Raw genomic sequence first — 15,779 nt, forward strand, 5'->3', positions numbered from 1 at the left:
CATCAAAGTGGAGTGAAGAATAAAAACACTCTCAGCTCAGACTCTGTTGTCTTAGTGGATGTTTTTATTCAATATAAACTCTTCACTACATTTGTTACAAAGGTTTCTGCTTCATCACGTGTTCCCTACTAGTCTACATGTAGAAGAAGACCAGGTGACAAAGAGGGGCGTGCACGGGTCCTCTGAACCATCTGGTCCAACAACAGCATCCAGTCTGTTGTCATAGCAACTCTTTACAAGGTGGAAGGATCGTTCCACAGATGCTGGTTTTGATCCTGAAAGACTCTTGTTGAGCCGTGAGGAGGATTCTGTTCACGAGGACCTTTGACCCGGTTAACACATCTCACACTGAGAATCAGTAAACCAGTCAGACTTTGGACTTGACGTGAGGACCCACCCTCTGTGATAAAAGATAAGAAGCTGATAAGAAGTCACTTCACTCCGTCTGATGGAAGCTGAAGTGAAGCACGGAGCTCCTTTTCTACACGGACCTGCTGAGGACAGAAGAGAGCTGCTCACTGAGGAAGTTCATGTCTACAAGCTCAGTAAGTGCAGCTGTGATTGGTTGAATGACATCATTGATGGTTGTGAAGGTGTGATTGTTTAAAGCTGGGAAACAAGATGGCGCCTGTGTGAGCAGGCAGAGAGAAGCTGCTGTTAGTCTGAATGATGACGCTGTGATGAAGAAGAGGAGCTCAGTCTGATCTGGGGTCTGTGAGGACTGTTACTGATGAGGAGGGGAAGGTAGCAGACGGAGGGGCACTAGGACCCAGCAGGGACCACAGAGCTCACCTGGGCCTTTGTTCCTGAAACACACCTGAGAGACGCTCTGTTTGTCTCACCTGCTGCTTCAGTCCTTTAAGTCCACAAAGCTTCATGTTCATTTCTTCATCTGCTTTAAACACATTTAGTCACTTTTTAGTGTTTGACTGTGTTTGTTTTCTTTAGTCTTCAGTTTTTCTCTCATTGATCAGCAGGTTGTAGTCGACCTTTTACTAAGTGATCACATGGTGAAGTGAAGCATCCCATCAGGAGAAAGCTTCCCCATGTTACCATGGTAACCACAGTGTTTCCATCAGGACAGCTACAGGTCACCTTACTGGTCTGTGTTTTACTGACTTCTGGACTCTGAAGAGGAGAAACAGCACAGCTCCATCTGCTGGAAGAAGAGTGATAACATTCATCTTGTAAAACACGACATTTATAGGATGAGCATTTTAACAGAGTTTAAAAAGGTAAAAGGAAGTTTGTCTTTCTCCAGAAGTCTAAACTTGAACAGACAACAAACTGAAACGCAGAAGCATAAACTAGGCTTAAGTGTGCGTGTTTATATTTTAATACTAAGCAGAACTGTCGGGAGGCGGATCAAAGTCAGGGAGGGTGCAGAGGCACATGGAGCAGAACATACAGATGCAATAGTCTTCTGGTCAGCGAGAGGTTTCATCTTTTTCTTAGGTGGCATTTTTGCCTTCTGCTTTTCCTGCTGAAGGAAAAACGGGATCACGTGGGAAGCGGCATGTATGCGCAGACGGCGTGTGCGCATAACAAAATGGCGGCCGCCGTTCAGAGTGTTGTTCGTTGCCACACAGCCACCACCGGAATATGTTTTATTTATTCCACTACACACGTTAAAACATCACCGACCTGAGTAAACACCGCATAGAGCAGTTGAAACGTGAATTCATTTACTACTGAGAAGTTTGTATCTTTATTGTTGAAATGGAATCTGCGGTTACTGGCTAGTTGTTGTTGTAGCGGCTAAACTAGCACGTCGCGATACTCAAGGGGATCATGTCTGCGCAGAGTTAATGCGCAAAGGCTTGAAGCGGCGCTTGTCAGGTCCGCTGACAGGTTTCTTTCTGCTAGTTAAGGTGATTTTTATGGAAGTCCATTTCCGCCACAAAAAAAAGAGTTAGAAAGTCGAAATGATGACTTGAGATGTGCGCATGCGCAGGCTCCTTCGTTGTTTGGTACATTGACTTTATAAACCCTCTTGGCGACTTCTGGTCAAAAGCGACCAGCGACCTTATCTGGTTTTATTGGAGACTTCTGTGGTGTCTGACGTGGCGTGACGTCACTGAAGCAGGAACCTGGCGGCTCGCAGCAGTCCAGCTGCAGTCAGAGGAGACACACGTCACGTGCAGGCTGAAATCAACGCGCGCATGCGCAAAGCCGCCGTTGATTCTGCAGCGTCTCTCCTCGTTGACAAGTTGCCAATACTGGTTCAATAAAGAGAGAATAACTTTTCAATCGTTACTATTCACGACAACTACGTAATAAATACCACCCGGAACCTATTTTATCTCCCTAGAAGTTCGATTTATTTCGGACTCGGAAATACGGAAGATAATTTAGACTCCGCTAAAAGTCGGACGTCCCTGTTTGTTATGAGAGAGGAGTGAGCGGGTATCGAACGTACGACGTTTACACTTCGCTAAAGTTGGAAATATATTCACACATTCACACTTCCTGGTTTAATAGCTGCTCAGTGAGACGTTGTTAAACTCTGTGTGACCGTATACATATATATATATATATATATATATATATATATATATATATATATATATATATATATACGAGGTCTATAATAGAAATATTACTAATATAAAATATGTTGTATGGTTTGAGTATAAACAACCTTTTGTTTGGTTTTACAGGACTGATCTTTGCACCACACTTTTGGTTCCCTTCCACCTATACTTACTTATAATATTGATATTATAAAACTATACATATCTCGTGTTGTCATTCTGCATGCTGAGTTTTAGTGGCCTATATAGTGATTTAACATAAATAACGTCCTGATGGACCGCTGCCTCCTGCCAAAGGAAAGCGCTTAAAAGAAACACGACATTTATAGGATGAGAATTTAAAATGACGTCTCTTGACACGTTGTCTCAAGACAACAACACAAAGTGTCCCATGAGAGTTTTAGTGTTGAGGTGAATGAGCTCTGTGTGTTTGTCCTGATGAAGATAATAATGTGTGAGCTCTCCCAGCAGGTTGGTGTGAAGGTGTGAAGGTGTGGACTCTGCTATGAATCAGGCTGAGGACCCAGAGGACGGAGTCCCTCCCTCTGAAGCCCCTCTGTGTGGGGAACATGACAGCCAGACCAAAGCTCAGAGGTGAGAGGACCATCTCCAACTGTCCTCCACTCGTCTCCATGTCCCAACGTCTCTCACTCACTGACTCTGCTTCTACATGTGTGACCAGGATCCATCAGAGACCTGGACCTGGACCTGGACCCAGCTGTGTGTCCATGAAGAGTAACCGGTCTATGAGTCCTCCTCTAGCCTTCAAAGATTTTGGTCCCTCTGTTGATGCAAGGTGAGGGTCTCAGGCTGATGATGAGGTGTTTCTACCAGACTCTCTGGTGGAGGTTCTGGGTTTCTTGCTCCAGGGCCCTTCAGCAGTGTCCAGTGAGGGAGGGAGAGCTCCATGGAGGACTTGGTGAGACCTGTTGGGACTAAACCAAACTGACTGGTGAAGAAAACAGTGAACTGAAAGACTGAGCTGTTGATTCTCAGTGGGACCAGCAGGACCAGTAGACCCAAACCACTACAGGGAGTCATGTGGTCCACATCCAGACCTCACGTCATGGACCTTTACCTTGTTTTGGTCTCTGTGAGGACGGACACCATGTGAGCTGATGCTTCATGATTAGATGATGATGTGATGATGTAATCTCAGTGTTTCTTTCAGTTCACATCAGCAGAGAGGAAAGTCTCCTGAAACCAGATGTTTGTCCATGAAGAGTGATCGGTCTATGGGTCGTCTGTTTGACTTCAAAGATGGACGGCGTTCTTATGACACAGAGTAAGTAGGGCCCTATAAAATCTGTTTCATTTTTCTCAAATTCCAGTTTAATTTTTCCCACAAATTCTCTTTGTTTTTTAATTTTTGAGAATTTGTTTTTTAACATTTTACGCAGAAACAGTGAATTAAGAACTGAAATGTAGACAATATATTCAGTTAAAACTGAAAACTTCCATACATAGAACCTTATTTCAGGCAAAAACATGCTGCATGATAAAAACATGGCAATATCTTTTCTTGTGTGTCCAAACAGAACAGTCATTCAAAAAAAAATTCAGATTTGTTGGTTTAAATTAAACAAAATACATGACTCAACAAAAAATGCCATTAGTTCTTTGTAAGATCAAACTAAGTAAGAATAGTCCTGTCAATATCTACTAACAAAGGTGCATAACAATTGCAACAGCCCGTGCAGTAAACAATAAAACATTTTGGAAATTCAACTTAACTTTGGTGGAAATATCAAAAGCAACCTACGATGAGCAAACCTACGATGAAAGATGAAAAATAATAATAACCATGATTAGTATTGTGCGGCACGGTGGCGTGGTGGTTAGCACTGTCGCCTCGCAGCAAGAAGGTCCTGGGTTCGATTCCGCCAAGTGGCCTTTCTGTGTGGAGTCTGCATGTTCTCTGCGTGGGTTCTCTCCGGGTTCTCCGGCTTCCTCCCACAATCCAAAGACATGCTCTGGGATTAATTGGGGACTCTAAATTTCCCGTAGATGTGTGAATGGTTGTGTGTCTCTGTGTTGGCCCTGCGATTGGCTGGCGACCAGTGCGACCCCCAGTGGACTGATTAGGAATAGCAGCTACTTTTATAGAAAAGCTATTTGTGTCTTTGTGTAATTCTCACAATAGTAAAGTCATCCAGCGGGCTGCACTGGACCCCCCGCAGACCAGATTTGGCCCTCGGGCCTTGAGTTAGACACCCATCATCTAACTGGTCTGTGTGTGTTTAAGTGTGAATCATTAACTGTAAACATCCTCAGATGTAAACACAATGTGAGCTAGTTCCTCCACATCAGGATCAGCAGAGGTCACATCTGGAGACAGCTGCAGGTTTCTGGAAACAGATGACTGGGACTGAACATGTGATTAGAATAAGCTCAGTGCTCTGTGGACCAGCTGACGTGGTCTCTGGACTCCATGCAGAGGTTTGGACAAAGTATCGTCAGTAGACTCTGTGAAAAGGTCCAAAGACTAGTTTCAGAATATCTAAGGAGACTTCTAGAGGTCAGGGGACGGACTAAAGAGGTTTGGAGTAGTTCCATAGGACTTTGTACCAGATGCAGAGATCTGCAGACGTTGTTTTTATGACCCACAGTAAGAACTAAAACCAGATGAAACTGATGACTAACTGTCACTCAACTAATAAACTGTCCGTCATCATCGACAGTCTTCAGCATCTGGTTTTCATCATGATCAATCATGACAGAAGCCAATATCTTTAACTAATGTTGTATTGGTGTTGATAGTCCAAACACCATGTGAGCTGATGGTTCATGTTCCTCCACAGAGAAGACCAGGAGAGCTCAGAGGTTCCCACAGGTCCGTCTGCCCAGCAGCATCAAACACACCTGGACTCCATCTTCATGGTGTGTACATGTACAACTACTTTAACATCTCTCAGTTCACCATCATCTCCATGCTGCACTTTGTAGACCAGTGGATTGTCCGTCTGTCCAACATGGACCTGATGGTGGCTTCCATGTTCTAGTTGGTGTCATTCATAGAATGTTCTGTTCTAGCTGCTGGAGGAGAACATCCTCACTTTTGTGAAGAACGAGCTGAAGAAGATCCAGAAGGTTGTGAGTTCAGATTACCCAGAATGCTTAGAGAAAGAGGATGAGGAGGTGCTGGATGAAGAGCAGAGGAGGAGCAGAGAGGCCTTTGTGAAGATCTCAGTGCACTTCCTGAGGAGAATGAAGCAGGAGGAGCTGGCTGAGCGTCTGCAGAGCAGTAAGAGGATTTCTCTACAGACCTACCATGCTGATAAATGAGACCTTCACTAATGTCTCCAGAGATGGACAGAATATATTCATAGTCATTCTCTGAGGAGAGGAAATGTTGAAATCTATTCTGTGACTCATTGATCTTCTTTGTTGTCTTCATCCAGGACTTCCTGCTGCAGTTTGTCAGCGTGAACTCAAATCCAACCTGAAGAAGAAGTTCCAGTGTGTGTTTGAGGGGATCGCTAAAGCAGGAAACACAACCCTTCTGAATGAGATCTACACAGAGCTCTACATCACAGAGGGAGGGACTGCAGAGGTCAATGAAGAACATGAGGTCAGACAGATTGAAACAGCATCCAGGAAACCAGCCAGACCAGAAACAACCATCAGACAAGAAGACCTCCTCAAAGCCTCAGCTGGAGGAGAGGAACCAATCAGAACCGTGATGACTAAGGGAGTGGCTGGCATTGGGAAAACAGTCTTAACACAGAAGTTCACTCTGGACTGGGCTGAAGACAAAGACCACCAGGACATACAGTTCACATTTCCATTCACCTTCAGAGAGCTGAATGTGCTGAGAGAGAAGAAGTTCAGCTTGGTGGAACTTGTTCATCACTTCTTCAGTGAAACCAGAGCAGCAAGAATCTGCAGGTTTGAAGAGTTCCAGGTTGTGTTCATCTTTGACGGTCTGGACGAGTGTCGACTTCCTCTGGACTTCCACAACAATGAGATCCTGACTGATGTCACAGAATCAGCCTCAGTGGATGTGCTCCTCACAAACCTCATCAGGGGGAAGCTGCTTCCCTCTGCTCGCCTCTGGATAACCACACGACCTGCAGCAGCAAATCAGATCCCTCCTGAGTGTGTTGGCATGGTGACAGAGGTCAGAGGGTTCACTGACCCCCAGAAGGAGGAGTACTTCAGGAAGAGGTTCACAGATGAGGAGCAGGCCAGCAGCATCATCTCCCACATCAAGACCTCACAAAGCCTCCACATCATGTGCCACATCCCAGTCTTCTGCTGGATCACTGCTACAGTTCTGGAGGAGGTGTTGAAGACCAGAGAGGGAGGAGAGCTGCCCAAGACCCTGACTGAGATGTACATCCACTTCCTGGTGGTTCAGTCCAAAGTGAAGAAGGTCAAGTACGATGGAGGAGCTGAGACGGATCCACACTGGAGTCCAGAGAGCAGGAAGATTATCGAGTCTCTGGGAAAACTGGCCTTTGATCAGCTGCAGAAAGGCAACCTGATCTTCTATGAATCCGACCTGACAGAGTGTGGCATCGATATCAGAGCAGCCTCAGTGTACTCAGGAGTGTTCACTCAGATCTTTAGAGAGGAGAGAGGACTGTACCAGGACATGGTGTTCTGCTTCGTCCATCTGAGTGTTCAGGAGTTTCTGGCTGCTCTTCATGTCCATCTGACCTTCTTCAGCTCTGGTGTCAATCTGCTGTCAGGAGAACAAACAACCTCCCCGGTGTCTAAAGTCTCTAAAGACGAACCTGAACTCTACCAGAGTGCTGTGGACGAGGCCTTACAGAGTCCTAATGGACACCTGGACTTATTCCTCCGCTTCCTCCTGGGTCTTTCCCTGGAGACCAATCAGAGTCTCCTACTAGGTCTGCTGACACAGACAGGAAGTCGCCCAGAGACCAATCAGGAGACAGTCCAGTACATCAAGAAGAAGATCAGTGAGGATGTGTCTCCAGAGAAAAGCATCAATCTGTTCCACTGTCTGAATGAACTGAATGATGGTTCTCTAGTGGAGCAGATCCAACAGTTCCTCCGATTAGGACGTCTCTCCACAGATAAACTGTCTCCTGCTCAGTGGTCAGCTCTGGTCTTCATCTTACTGTCATCAGAAGAAGATCTGGAGGTGTTTGACCTGAAGAAATTCTCTGCTTCAGAGGAGGCTCTTCTGAGGCTGCTGCCAGTTGTCAAAGCCTCCAACAAAGTTCTGTAAGTACAGAGAGAGTTAATTCATACATCAGAACTTAAATATGCTGCCATCTTTTATACTTACTGCTTCTTCTTCATCCTTCTCTTCAGACTGAGTGGCTGTAACCTCTCAGAGAGAAGCTGTGACGCTCTGTCCTCAGTTCTCAGCTCCCAGTCCTCTAGTCTGAGAGAGCTGGATCTGAGTAACAACCACCTGCAGGATTCAGGAGTGAAACTGCTGTCTGCTGGATTGAAGAGTCCACACTGTAAACTGGAGACTCTCAGGTCAGATTAAGTTAGTTTGTCTTCAATAATGCGTCTAGGGAACTCTGGAACGAGAGGATCTAATCTTAGAGACAAAACTTGGGGCTAAACGTCTTTTTTGTGAATTAATATCTGTGTTTCCATCACATCACGAGAACCTTGTAGACAAGACATATTTACCACATAGTAGCTTGAAAATAGACCGTCTGAAACACAATGTTCTTTCACGATAAAACTTCACATGTTAATCCTGTTGTTGCTGTTATTCAGGCTTTATGATGTCCTGTTTCATATAATGAATGAATGAAAAGCAGAGATGGGAAGAGACTGAAGATTTTAATGTGTGTCTCTACAGTGATGATCTGCTGAGTGATGGTTGATTATTTCTGATTTGATGAAGATTCATTCCACATTTCCACTCACTTTGTTCTCTCTTTCTTTCTATGGAAGGAGTCAGATGGAGGATAGAGAAGCCTAACTTTGAATTTAACTAATAAACGACAATAAATATCCCTGCCTCATCCTGATATTAATACCACAGTAATTCCTGTAAACAGAGCACAATAAACTTCCTTGTTCTATATAGAACAAAAATAATTGTAAACACTTTCACTGAACATGTTTTTTCATGTTCTAACTGATGATATTTTAGTCCAAACTCATCATCAGAGGATTCAATATGCATACAAATGTTATTTTTCTTGTTTATTGTTGTCTCTTCAGACTGAGTGTCTGTAACCTCTCAGAGAGAAGCTGTGACGCTCTGTCCTCAGTTCTCAGCTCCCACTCCTCTAGTCTGAGAGAGCTGGATCTGAGTAACAACCACCTGCAGGATTCAGGAGTGAAGCTGCTGTCTGCTGGACTGAAGAGTCCACACTGTGAACTGGGAACTCTCAGGTCAGGATTCAATTAAAGTCCACTTGGTGTCTTTATTTACATCCATGGTACATTTCTGAATTTCATGAGATTCTTTCTGCTTGCATGATTTAAATCAAATATGTATTTTCCAACTATTTCCATAAAATGTGTTTATTTTCAATATAATGTAAATATTTGACATTATGGAGTTAGTAGTAATGTTATCAGCCTGTTGATTTACATTAGTGGGTGTTTAGTTGTGACTGGAAACCAGTCAGTAACCATGTTAATGTGACCCCTCTGTACCTGATAGTATCTCAGTACTGCAGTGACCTTCCAGCCCTCACAGCTCCCTCAGATCATGTGACATGTGTCTTATTCTGTGTGTCTGCAGGCTGTCAGGCTGTCTGATCACAGAGGAAGGCTGTGCTTCTCTGGCCTCAGCTCTGAGCTCCAACCCCTCCCATCTGAGAGAGCTGGACCTGAGCTACAATCATCTAGGAGACTCAGGAGTGAAGCTGCTGTCTGCTGGACTGGAGGATCCTCCCTGGAGACTGGAGACTCTCAGGTATGAAGAGGCTGCAGCCACAGACCATCAGTCTGGTAGAGGAGGTAGAGCTGGAAACCTTTTCTCTGTCCCACTGTCAGCCTGGTTAATAAGACCCTGACACACCAAGCTGACCTCAAACTACCAGAGACTCATCAAACTGTTTGTGTCCCACATGAGACCATCAACACAGACAGAAGTAGTGAGGAACAGTAGCCAGGATGAGCCTGAACAGGAAGGTGATGAAAGCCTTGTTTCTCTGGAGCTTTGTCTTGTCTCCACGTTATAAGAGAGGACAGTGTCTCCTGACACGTTGACGGCATCATGGTGGGTTGATATGAGTCAACGTGGTCACGTGAGGAACAGTAGCCAGGATGAGCCTGAACAGGGAGGAAACAACACTTGGATGTTTAGATGCTGGTCCTCTGCCTCCAGTGTGTGTTTGTCCTTTAGTCCAGACATTATTATTAAGAGACAAACAGTCAGAGAAACAATCTGTTCAAAGCGTCTTGATGGATCATCACAGGAGGAACGTTTGGTGTTTTAAAGGAGTTCAGCTTCACCTGCTTTTGGTGCTTTGCACTGAGAGACGGTTCCCTGGATGATAAGAGTGGACTTGTTGAAGCTACAGGTGACAGTCGGCCACAGACGCTCAGTGAAGAACCAACAGCTGATGGTGGACCTGGAATTAGGGAAGGGAAGGAACGGCGGTGCGGTTGCGCCCAACAACAAGCGGAGTGCAGGTTACCACACTAGGGGGCGAGCGAGAGCAGCGGGGCGGAAGTGAGACCGTTAAATCAAACCACCGAGGAAGACGGGAACGTTAAACAGTGTAATACGACTACTGGACGCGAGGGGCGAGAGCGAAATGCAGGAAGTGTTCCACGTATTAAAGCAGGGGGGTCCAAACTTTTTTCACTGAGGGCCACAGACAGAAAAATATGCGAAAGGTTGAGCCGCTCACTAAAGTTAAGGTATATCACCTCTAGTGTATTAACAGTAATACAAATCAATCAATCAAATGTAGGTAAATTATGCTTGATAATTTATTATACTTACAGAAAAAACTGCATACATCACATCTTTCTACGTATGGGTTTTCATTTAACTATTTTCAAATAAAATCAATCAAATGTAGGTAAATTATGCTTGATAATTGAATAAACTTAAAGAAAAAAAATGCATAAATCACATCTCTCCATTAATTAATAATCACCCGTTGTTGTGCCCTTTAGACTCCGAAGATCAAGCAGCTCCTCCGTGATGCAAAAGTTATCGTCAACTCCCCGCAAAGAAATGAACAGTTGTGCGGCGTCTGTTGCATCTTTCATCACATGCAATGGAGTAAAAGTCAAAAGCACAAGCTTTATGTGACACTTGATTCTGTATGTTAGCTGACAAGTCTTCCATTCAACGCACAATTGTGTTTGTGGACATGCTCACGTTGTTGAATTCCTGCATCTTTTTCGGGCACATTATTCCAGCGACTTTAATGAGGCACTGTTTAACCAAGTCACCGTCTGAGAAAGCTTTCCCGCGGCGCGCTATGAGTTGAGCTACCTCATAGCTAGCTATTGTAGCGTTTTCTTGTGTGTTGTTAGCAGGGTAAAAGTACTGTTGTTGAGCCTGCAGGTTAGCTGCCATGTGCTGGACTTTGTCCTCTCGCTCAGCAGCAGTGTAGGACGTGAAGGTCGGATGCTTGGTTTCGTAGTGTCGTCGTACATTGGACTCTTTCATCACTGCAACCGTTTCATTGCAAATCAAACAGACACACTTCTCCTTGACTTCTTTGAAGAAATATTCATTTTCCCACCGTGTTTGAAATGTTCTGCATTCACTTGCTATCTTGCGTTTCTTTGCTTCTGCCATTTTGTCGTCGCGGAAATTTTTTATTTGAAACATTTTTTGGTGGAAAAGCTGCATTAGGACTGCAGCTAGTGAGTAGCTCCACCTACTGGTCAAACTAAGAACTACAATACAGTCAAGGGCAAGTTTCATGTGTGGGCCACATTCCATTCTATTTTTATAATTTGCTGCGGGCCAATAAAAAATGGATCCCGGGCCGCAGTTGGCCCGCGGGCCGTACTTTGGACACCCCTGTATCAAAGCAACGAGGAAGACGACAGTCGCACTGCTATGGCAACGCCATCTGTTGCTAGGGACTACGGCTTGGACGAAGGGGGGGGGGATACTTAGACGCGGCGCGAGGAGATTCTGTCCCGCGACCAGCGGAACGTAGATCAGCAACGTGAATCAGGATGGTCGGATCCATGTGTGTGCAGTTACAGAACCAACGATGTGGCTGGCGATACGAAATGAAACCACAGGCAAACGGATCTCACGGCGGAGACCCGGGAAAAGAAAAGAAAATAAGGAACTATTCTGACCATGAAATCATTCAACAGCGTAACACAGTCGGCGCTTTCACTCTCTTACAGCAAACGTATCACAGCATCAGATCAACAGGGGACATTACGACATTTGCAGGTACACATTCAAACATAAATCAAAGGTAGCGGATTCGTTGATCCGGACTCTATCGTACCACGTTATGACTGAACAAATCACATAAACATCAAGTTCATATCAACACGCTAAATTAGTCTGCCCAGAAAACCAGTGTTACTGTTTGATGGGCGTTGGTCATCAGCTTCCAGAAATCCAGAAAGGGAAAAAGATTGGTTTTCTCCGCCATGCGCCTGCAGATCAGAGCGACGGCGGGTGTGAAAAGTGGTCGGTGGAAGGATCCTTTGTCAGAAGCCACAAGCCGATCTCAGTTGGTATTTAGCGACATGGACCCTCCTCCTCCTCATGCAGATTCCATGTAACGTTACACGAGGACCTTCATGACCATGAGTTTGTTGTTTTCTACCTTTATGGAGAATCTGCCACAACACAGCGACTTGCAAGTAGCGCAGCACCTTAAATAAAGTCACGTGTGTCTTTATGCGGCTTTAGAAATGAACACAAAGGGATTCTGTATTTGCTCATAAAGTCTGAAAAACGGCTTATTTGGCCGATGTTTTGATAAGCGACCGAAGCCAGTTCAGTGTTTCCATCATTATAACAGGGGTGCCCCCCCATGAAGTAGTACAACGGAGAGACACTGCAGTCCACCTGATCAATGGGACAACGTGGACGTCCTCCGACTCGCCTCATTCAGCCTCACTGGAAAATGGCTTCTGCTTTTATGTGTTACAGTTGTGTGATAAAGTGTTTGCTGCCTTCCTGATTCCTCATTTCTTTCATGTTCAGGCATGAAAATCCCTCACCTTTTTTGGGGGGGGGGGGGGTATGGCAGCAAATCACTGTCAAAATTCCTGAGCACAAATCAGGTTGATGCGTAAATCAAACATCCGCGAGCAAATAAATAAATAAATAAATATCTCTGGTGAGACGGACTTTTGAACGTGACCTTCGTTGCTCGCGAGGAGAATCTCTGCTCGCGCTCGAAGGAGTTTTCTACGCGCTCGCTGTTGTTCTTTCTGACAGTAAGGGGGCGGAGCCAGTCACATGGTCTCTACACCTGATTGGTTACAAACCCCGTCTTTGGATCGGCTGCAGTGATGCATTCACACAACTATAGAAGCCCATTTCCGCACTGAAGAAAGGGGATAGAAAGTCTAAATTATGAGATAAAACGTTGTGAAAACACAAACGCCACCTTTATGTAACCGTAGTGGAGCGTAGATGACAACCAGCTACAAGCATCATTTACCATCATTACTGGCACATTAACAGTTACAGGCCAGTGACTTTCTATTCAGAATGTTGGTTCCTGGGACAAAACCAGCTGAAAACCCCTAGAGGGGAAACATCCTTCTCACCTTTTTCACCCGTGACCCGTTTTCATGCCTGCATGTCACACTTAAATGTTTCAGATCATCAAACTAATGTAAATATTAGACACAGATAACGCAAGTAAACACAAAATGCAGTTTTTATCATTAAGGGGAGAAAAGAATCCAAACCTAAATGGCCCTGTGTGAAAAAGTGATGAAAACATAAATGAAGTGAGGTTCATCACATCTTTGGAAAGCCCAGTTCCATTTCTCCAGCCACAGCCGTTCTCAATCTAGAAATCACTTAAATAGGAGCTGCCTGACAAAGTGAAGTAGACCACAAGATCCTCACAAGCGAGACATCAGGCTGCGATCCAAAGACATTCAGGAACAAATGAGGAACAAAGTCATTGAGATCCATCAGTGTGGAAAAGGTGACAAAGCCATTTGTAAAGTTTTGGGACTCCAGCGAACCACAGGGAGAGACATTGTCCACAAATGGGGACAACATGGAAACATGCACATTGTGTGAATACTGAATGGTCTGTATCTGCTTTATCTTAATGAAACAGTTTAATGTGAATGTTCCTTTGCACACGTCCCATGAAGCTTGATCTGTAGCATGACGTCATTTCTCCCGTTTGAATTCACATCTGGTGAAAGTACAGTGACAGGTCCATTTCTTATTTGTTATCCATTCATCTTCTTCATGAATATATTCCAGCACCTCGTCGCTGTGTGACGCCTGACTGACAGTCTGTGGTCGTCTGTAAGTAGTGGTAGAAGAAGAAGAGGTGCTCCATGTGGACATGAAGGACAAAGCTGTGTGTGAGAGTGATGTAATGTCCATGTCTCCATGCTGCTCTGACCCCCCTCCTCCTTTCAGGGTGGAGCCTGATGGAGTCCGATGGTTGAGACCAGGTCTGAGGAAGTGTAAGTGTGCTTTGATTCATGAAGATTCAACCATCTTCACACTGTGACATCACTCATTCACCTCTGTGACGTCATCATCAACGTGTCAGTAGATGAACACATGATTAATAACTGCAGCTGTATTGTGTCTTGTTCTCTCATCAGATTCCTGTGAACTCACAATCGACACAAACACAGTAAACACACACCTCAAACTGTCTGACAACAACAGGAAGGTGACACATGTGGAGGAGGATCAGTCATATCCTGATCATCCAGACAGATTTGACTTCAGGCCTCAGCTGCTGTGTAGAACTGGTCTGACTGGTCGCTGTTACTGGGAGGTCGAGTGGAGAGGAAGTGTTCATGTATCAGTGAGTTACAGAGGAATCAGGAGGAAAGGAGACAGTAACTCTTGGTTTGGACACAATGATCAGTCCTGGTGTCTGATGTGCTCTGATAAAGGTTACTCTGTCCGTCACAAGAAAACGGTAACACGCATCACCTCCTCCTCCTCCTCCTCCTCCTCCTCCTCCTCCTCCTCTGGTAGAGTAGCAGTGTATGTGGACTGTCCTGCTGGCTCTCTGTCCTTCTACAGAGTCTCCTCTGACACACTGGTCCACCTCCACACCTTCAGCACCACATTCACCGAACCTCTTTATCCTGAGTTCAGGTTCTGGTCTCCTGGTTCCTCAGTGTCTCTGTGTCCTCTTCAGGAGGGAGAGTCTCCTCCTGGTGGAGAACCTTCCTCTCTGCTCACCACATAGTTCAGTCTGTACAGCTGATGGTGGTTCATGTGGGTGTAGATGCAGGTGGAGCAGGTGAGGGGTACCTGAGCTGGTCTGGACTCTGGGGGGTCCACAGCTCTCTGGGACTCAGATGGAAGTGTGAAAGAGCTCAGCTTAATGCTGCTGTGCTCCTTCAATCAATAGATGATCATTTAGATATTGGCTCCTAATTAGGCTTTAATCTTCATCTTTATGTGTTCAAGAAGACATTTTATAAGACGCTCTTTCATCTGTCCCCCCATATGAGACAAATGTGTCCTTATGTGTGTGTGCGCTTCATCAGCAATAATAAAAACAAGGTGAAGAAGGAAAATATGAATGTGTAATTCTTTTTGAGCCCATTTTAACTTTCTAAATCTGTTGAGTGAAATCAAATCTAATTTCACATAATCGGGTTTGTTTTGAACAAGAAGCTTTTTAATGGTTCAGCAAACCTCTCAAGGAAATATTGAATATGCGTTACTTGTGTTTTTATTCCCTATAATGTCATTTACAACATTTACTCCATGTGTTACTTTAACAGAAATAGAATTGTTTGGCTCTAATGTTAATAAATGACTTTTATTGGAAACAACTGTACATGTTTAAACAGGCCATCAAATAAAGATGCTTTCAACACGCTGTATTATTTCTTTTGACATGAAATACTCTGATCCTTTATAAAGATGCTGTACTATTGACTTTTGTACTATTTCCTCCATAATATCTGTATTTATTCTACAGCCCTGTTGCTGTGTCAATAGCACAGAGGAAACATTGGTGGTGCAGCATGTTGAAGAAGGAAGTGAGTAAATAAAGAAATGAGTAATGAATAAGTTGCTTTATTAACCTTATTAACCTTCACGCAGAGCCGTCTCCCAACAACACAAACTACTGAGCTCGCTACTTCAGGTGCAACTTGAAGCTTTCATTCTGCACC

At 44.6% G+C, this 15,779-nt stretch overlaps 1 protein-coding gene across 1 annotated transcript; it reads left to right on the forward strand.

Moving 5' to 3' along the window:
• Window positions 1-364: 364 nt before the first annotated feature.
• On the forward strand, window positions 365-15,478 carry LOC144390245 (uncharacterized). The gene is made up of 12 exons (XM_078096702.1): window positions 365-545; window positions 3,003-3,128; window positions 3,217-3,330; window positions 3,706-3,819; window positions 5,336-5,414; window positions 5,568-5,778; window positions 5,936-7,730; window positions 7,821-7,994; window positions 8,697-8,870; window positions 9,226-9,399; window positions 14,047-14,093; window positions 14,238-15,478. The coding sequence occupies exons 2-12, from the start codon at window positions 3,040-3,042 to the stop codon at window positions 14,837-14,839; spliced, it is 3,573 nt and encodes a 1,190-aa protein (XP_077952828.1). The 5' UTR covers window positions 365-545; window positions 3,003-3,039; the 3' UTR covers window positions 14,840-15,478.
• Window positions 15,479-15,779: the final 301 nt, after the last annotated feature.

Source organism: Gasterosteus aculeatus, chromosome 21 (assembly GCF_964276395.1).
Source record: "Gasterosteus aculeatus chromosome 21, fGasAcu3.hap1.1, whole genome shotgun sequence".
Taxonomy (NCBI): domain Eukaryota; kingdom Metazoa; phylum Chordata; class Actinopteri; order Perciformes; family Gasterosteidae; genus Gasterosteus; species Gasterosteus aculeatus.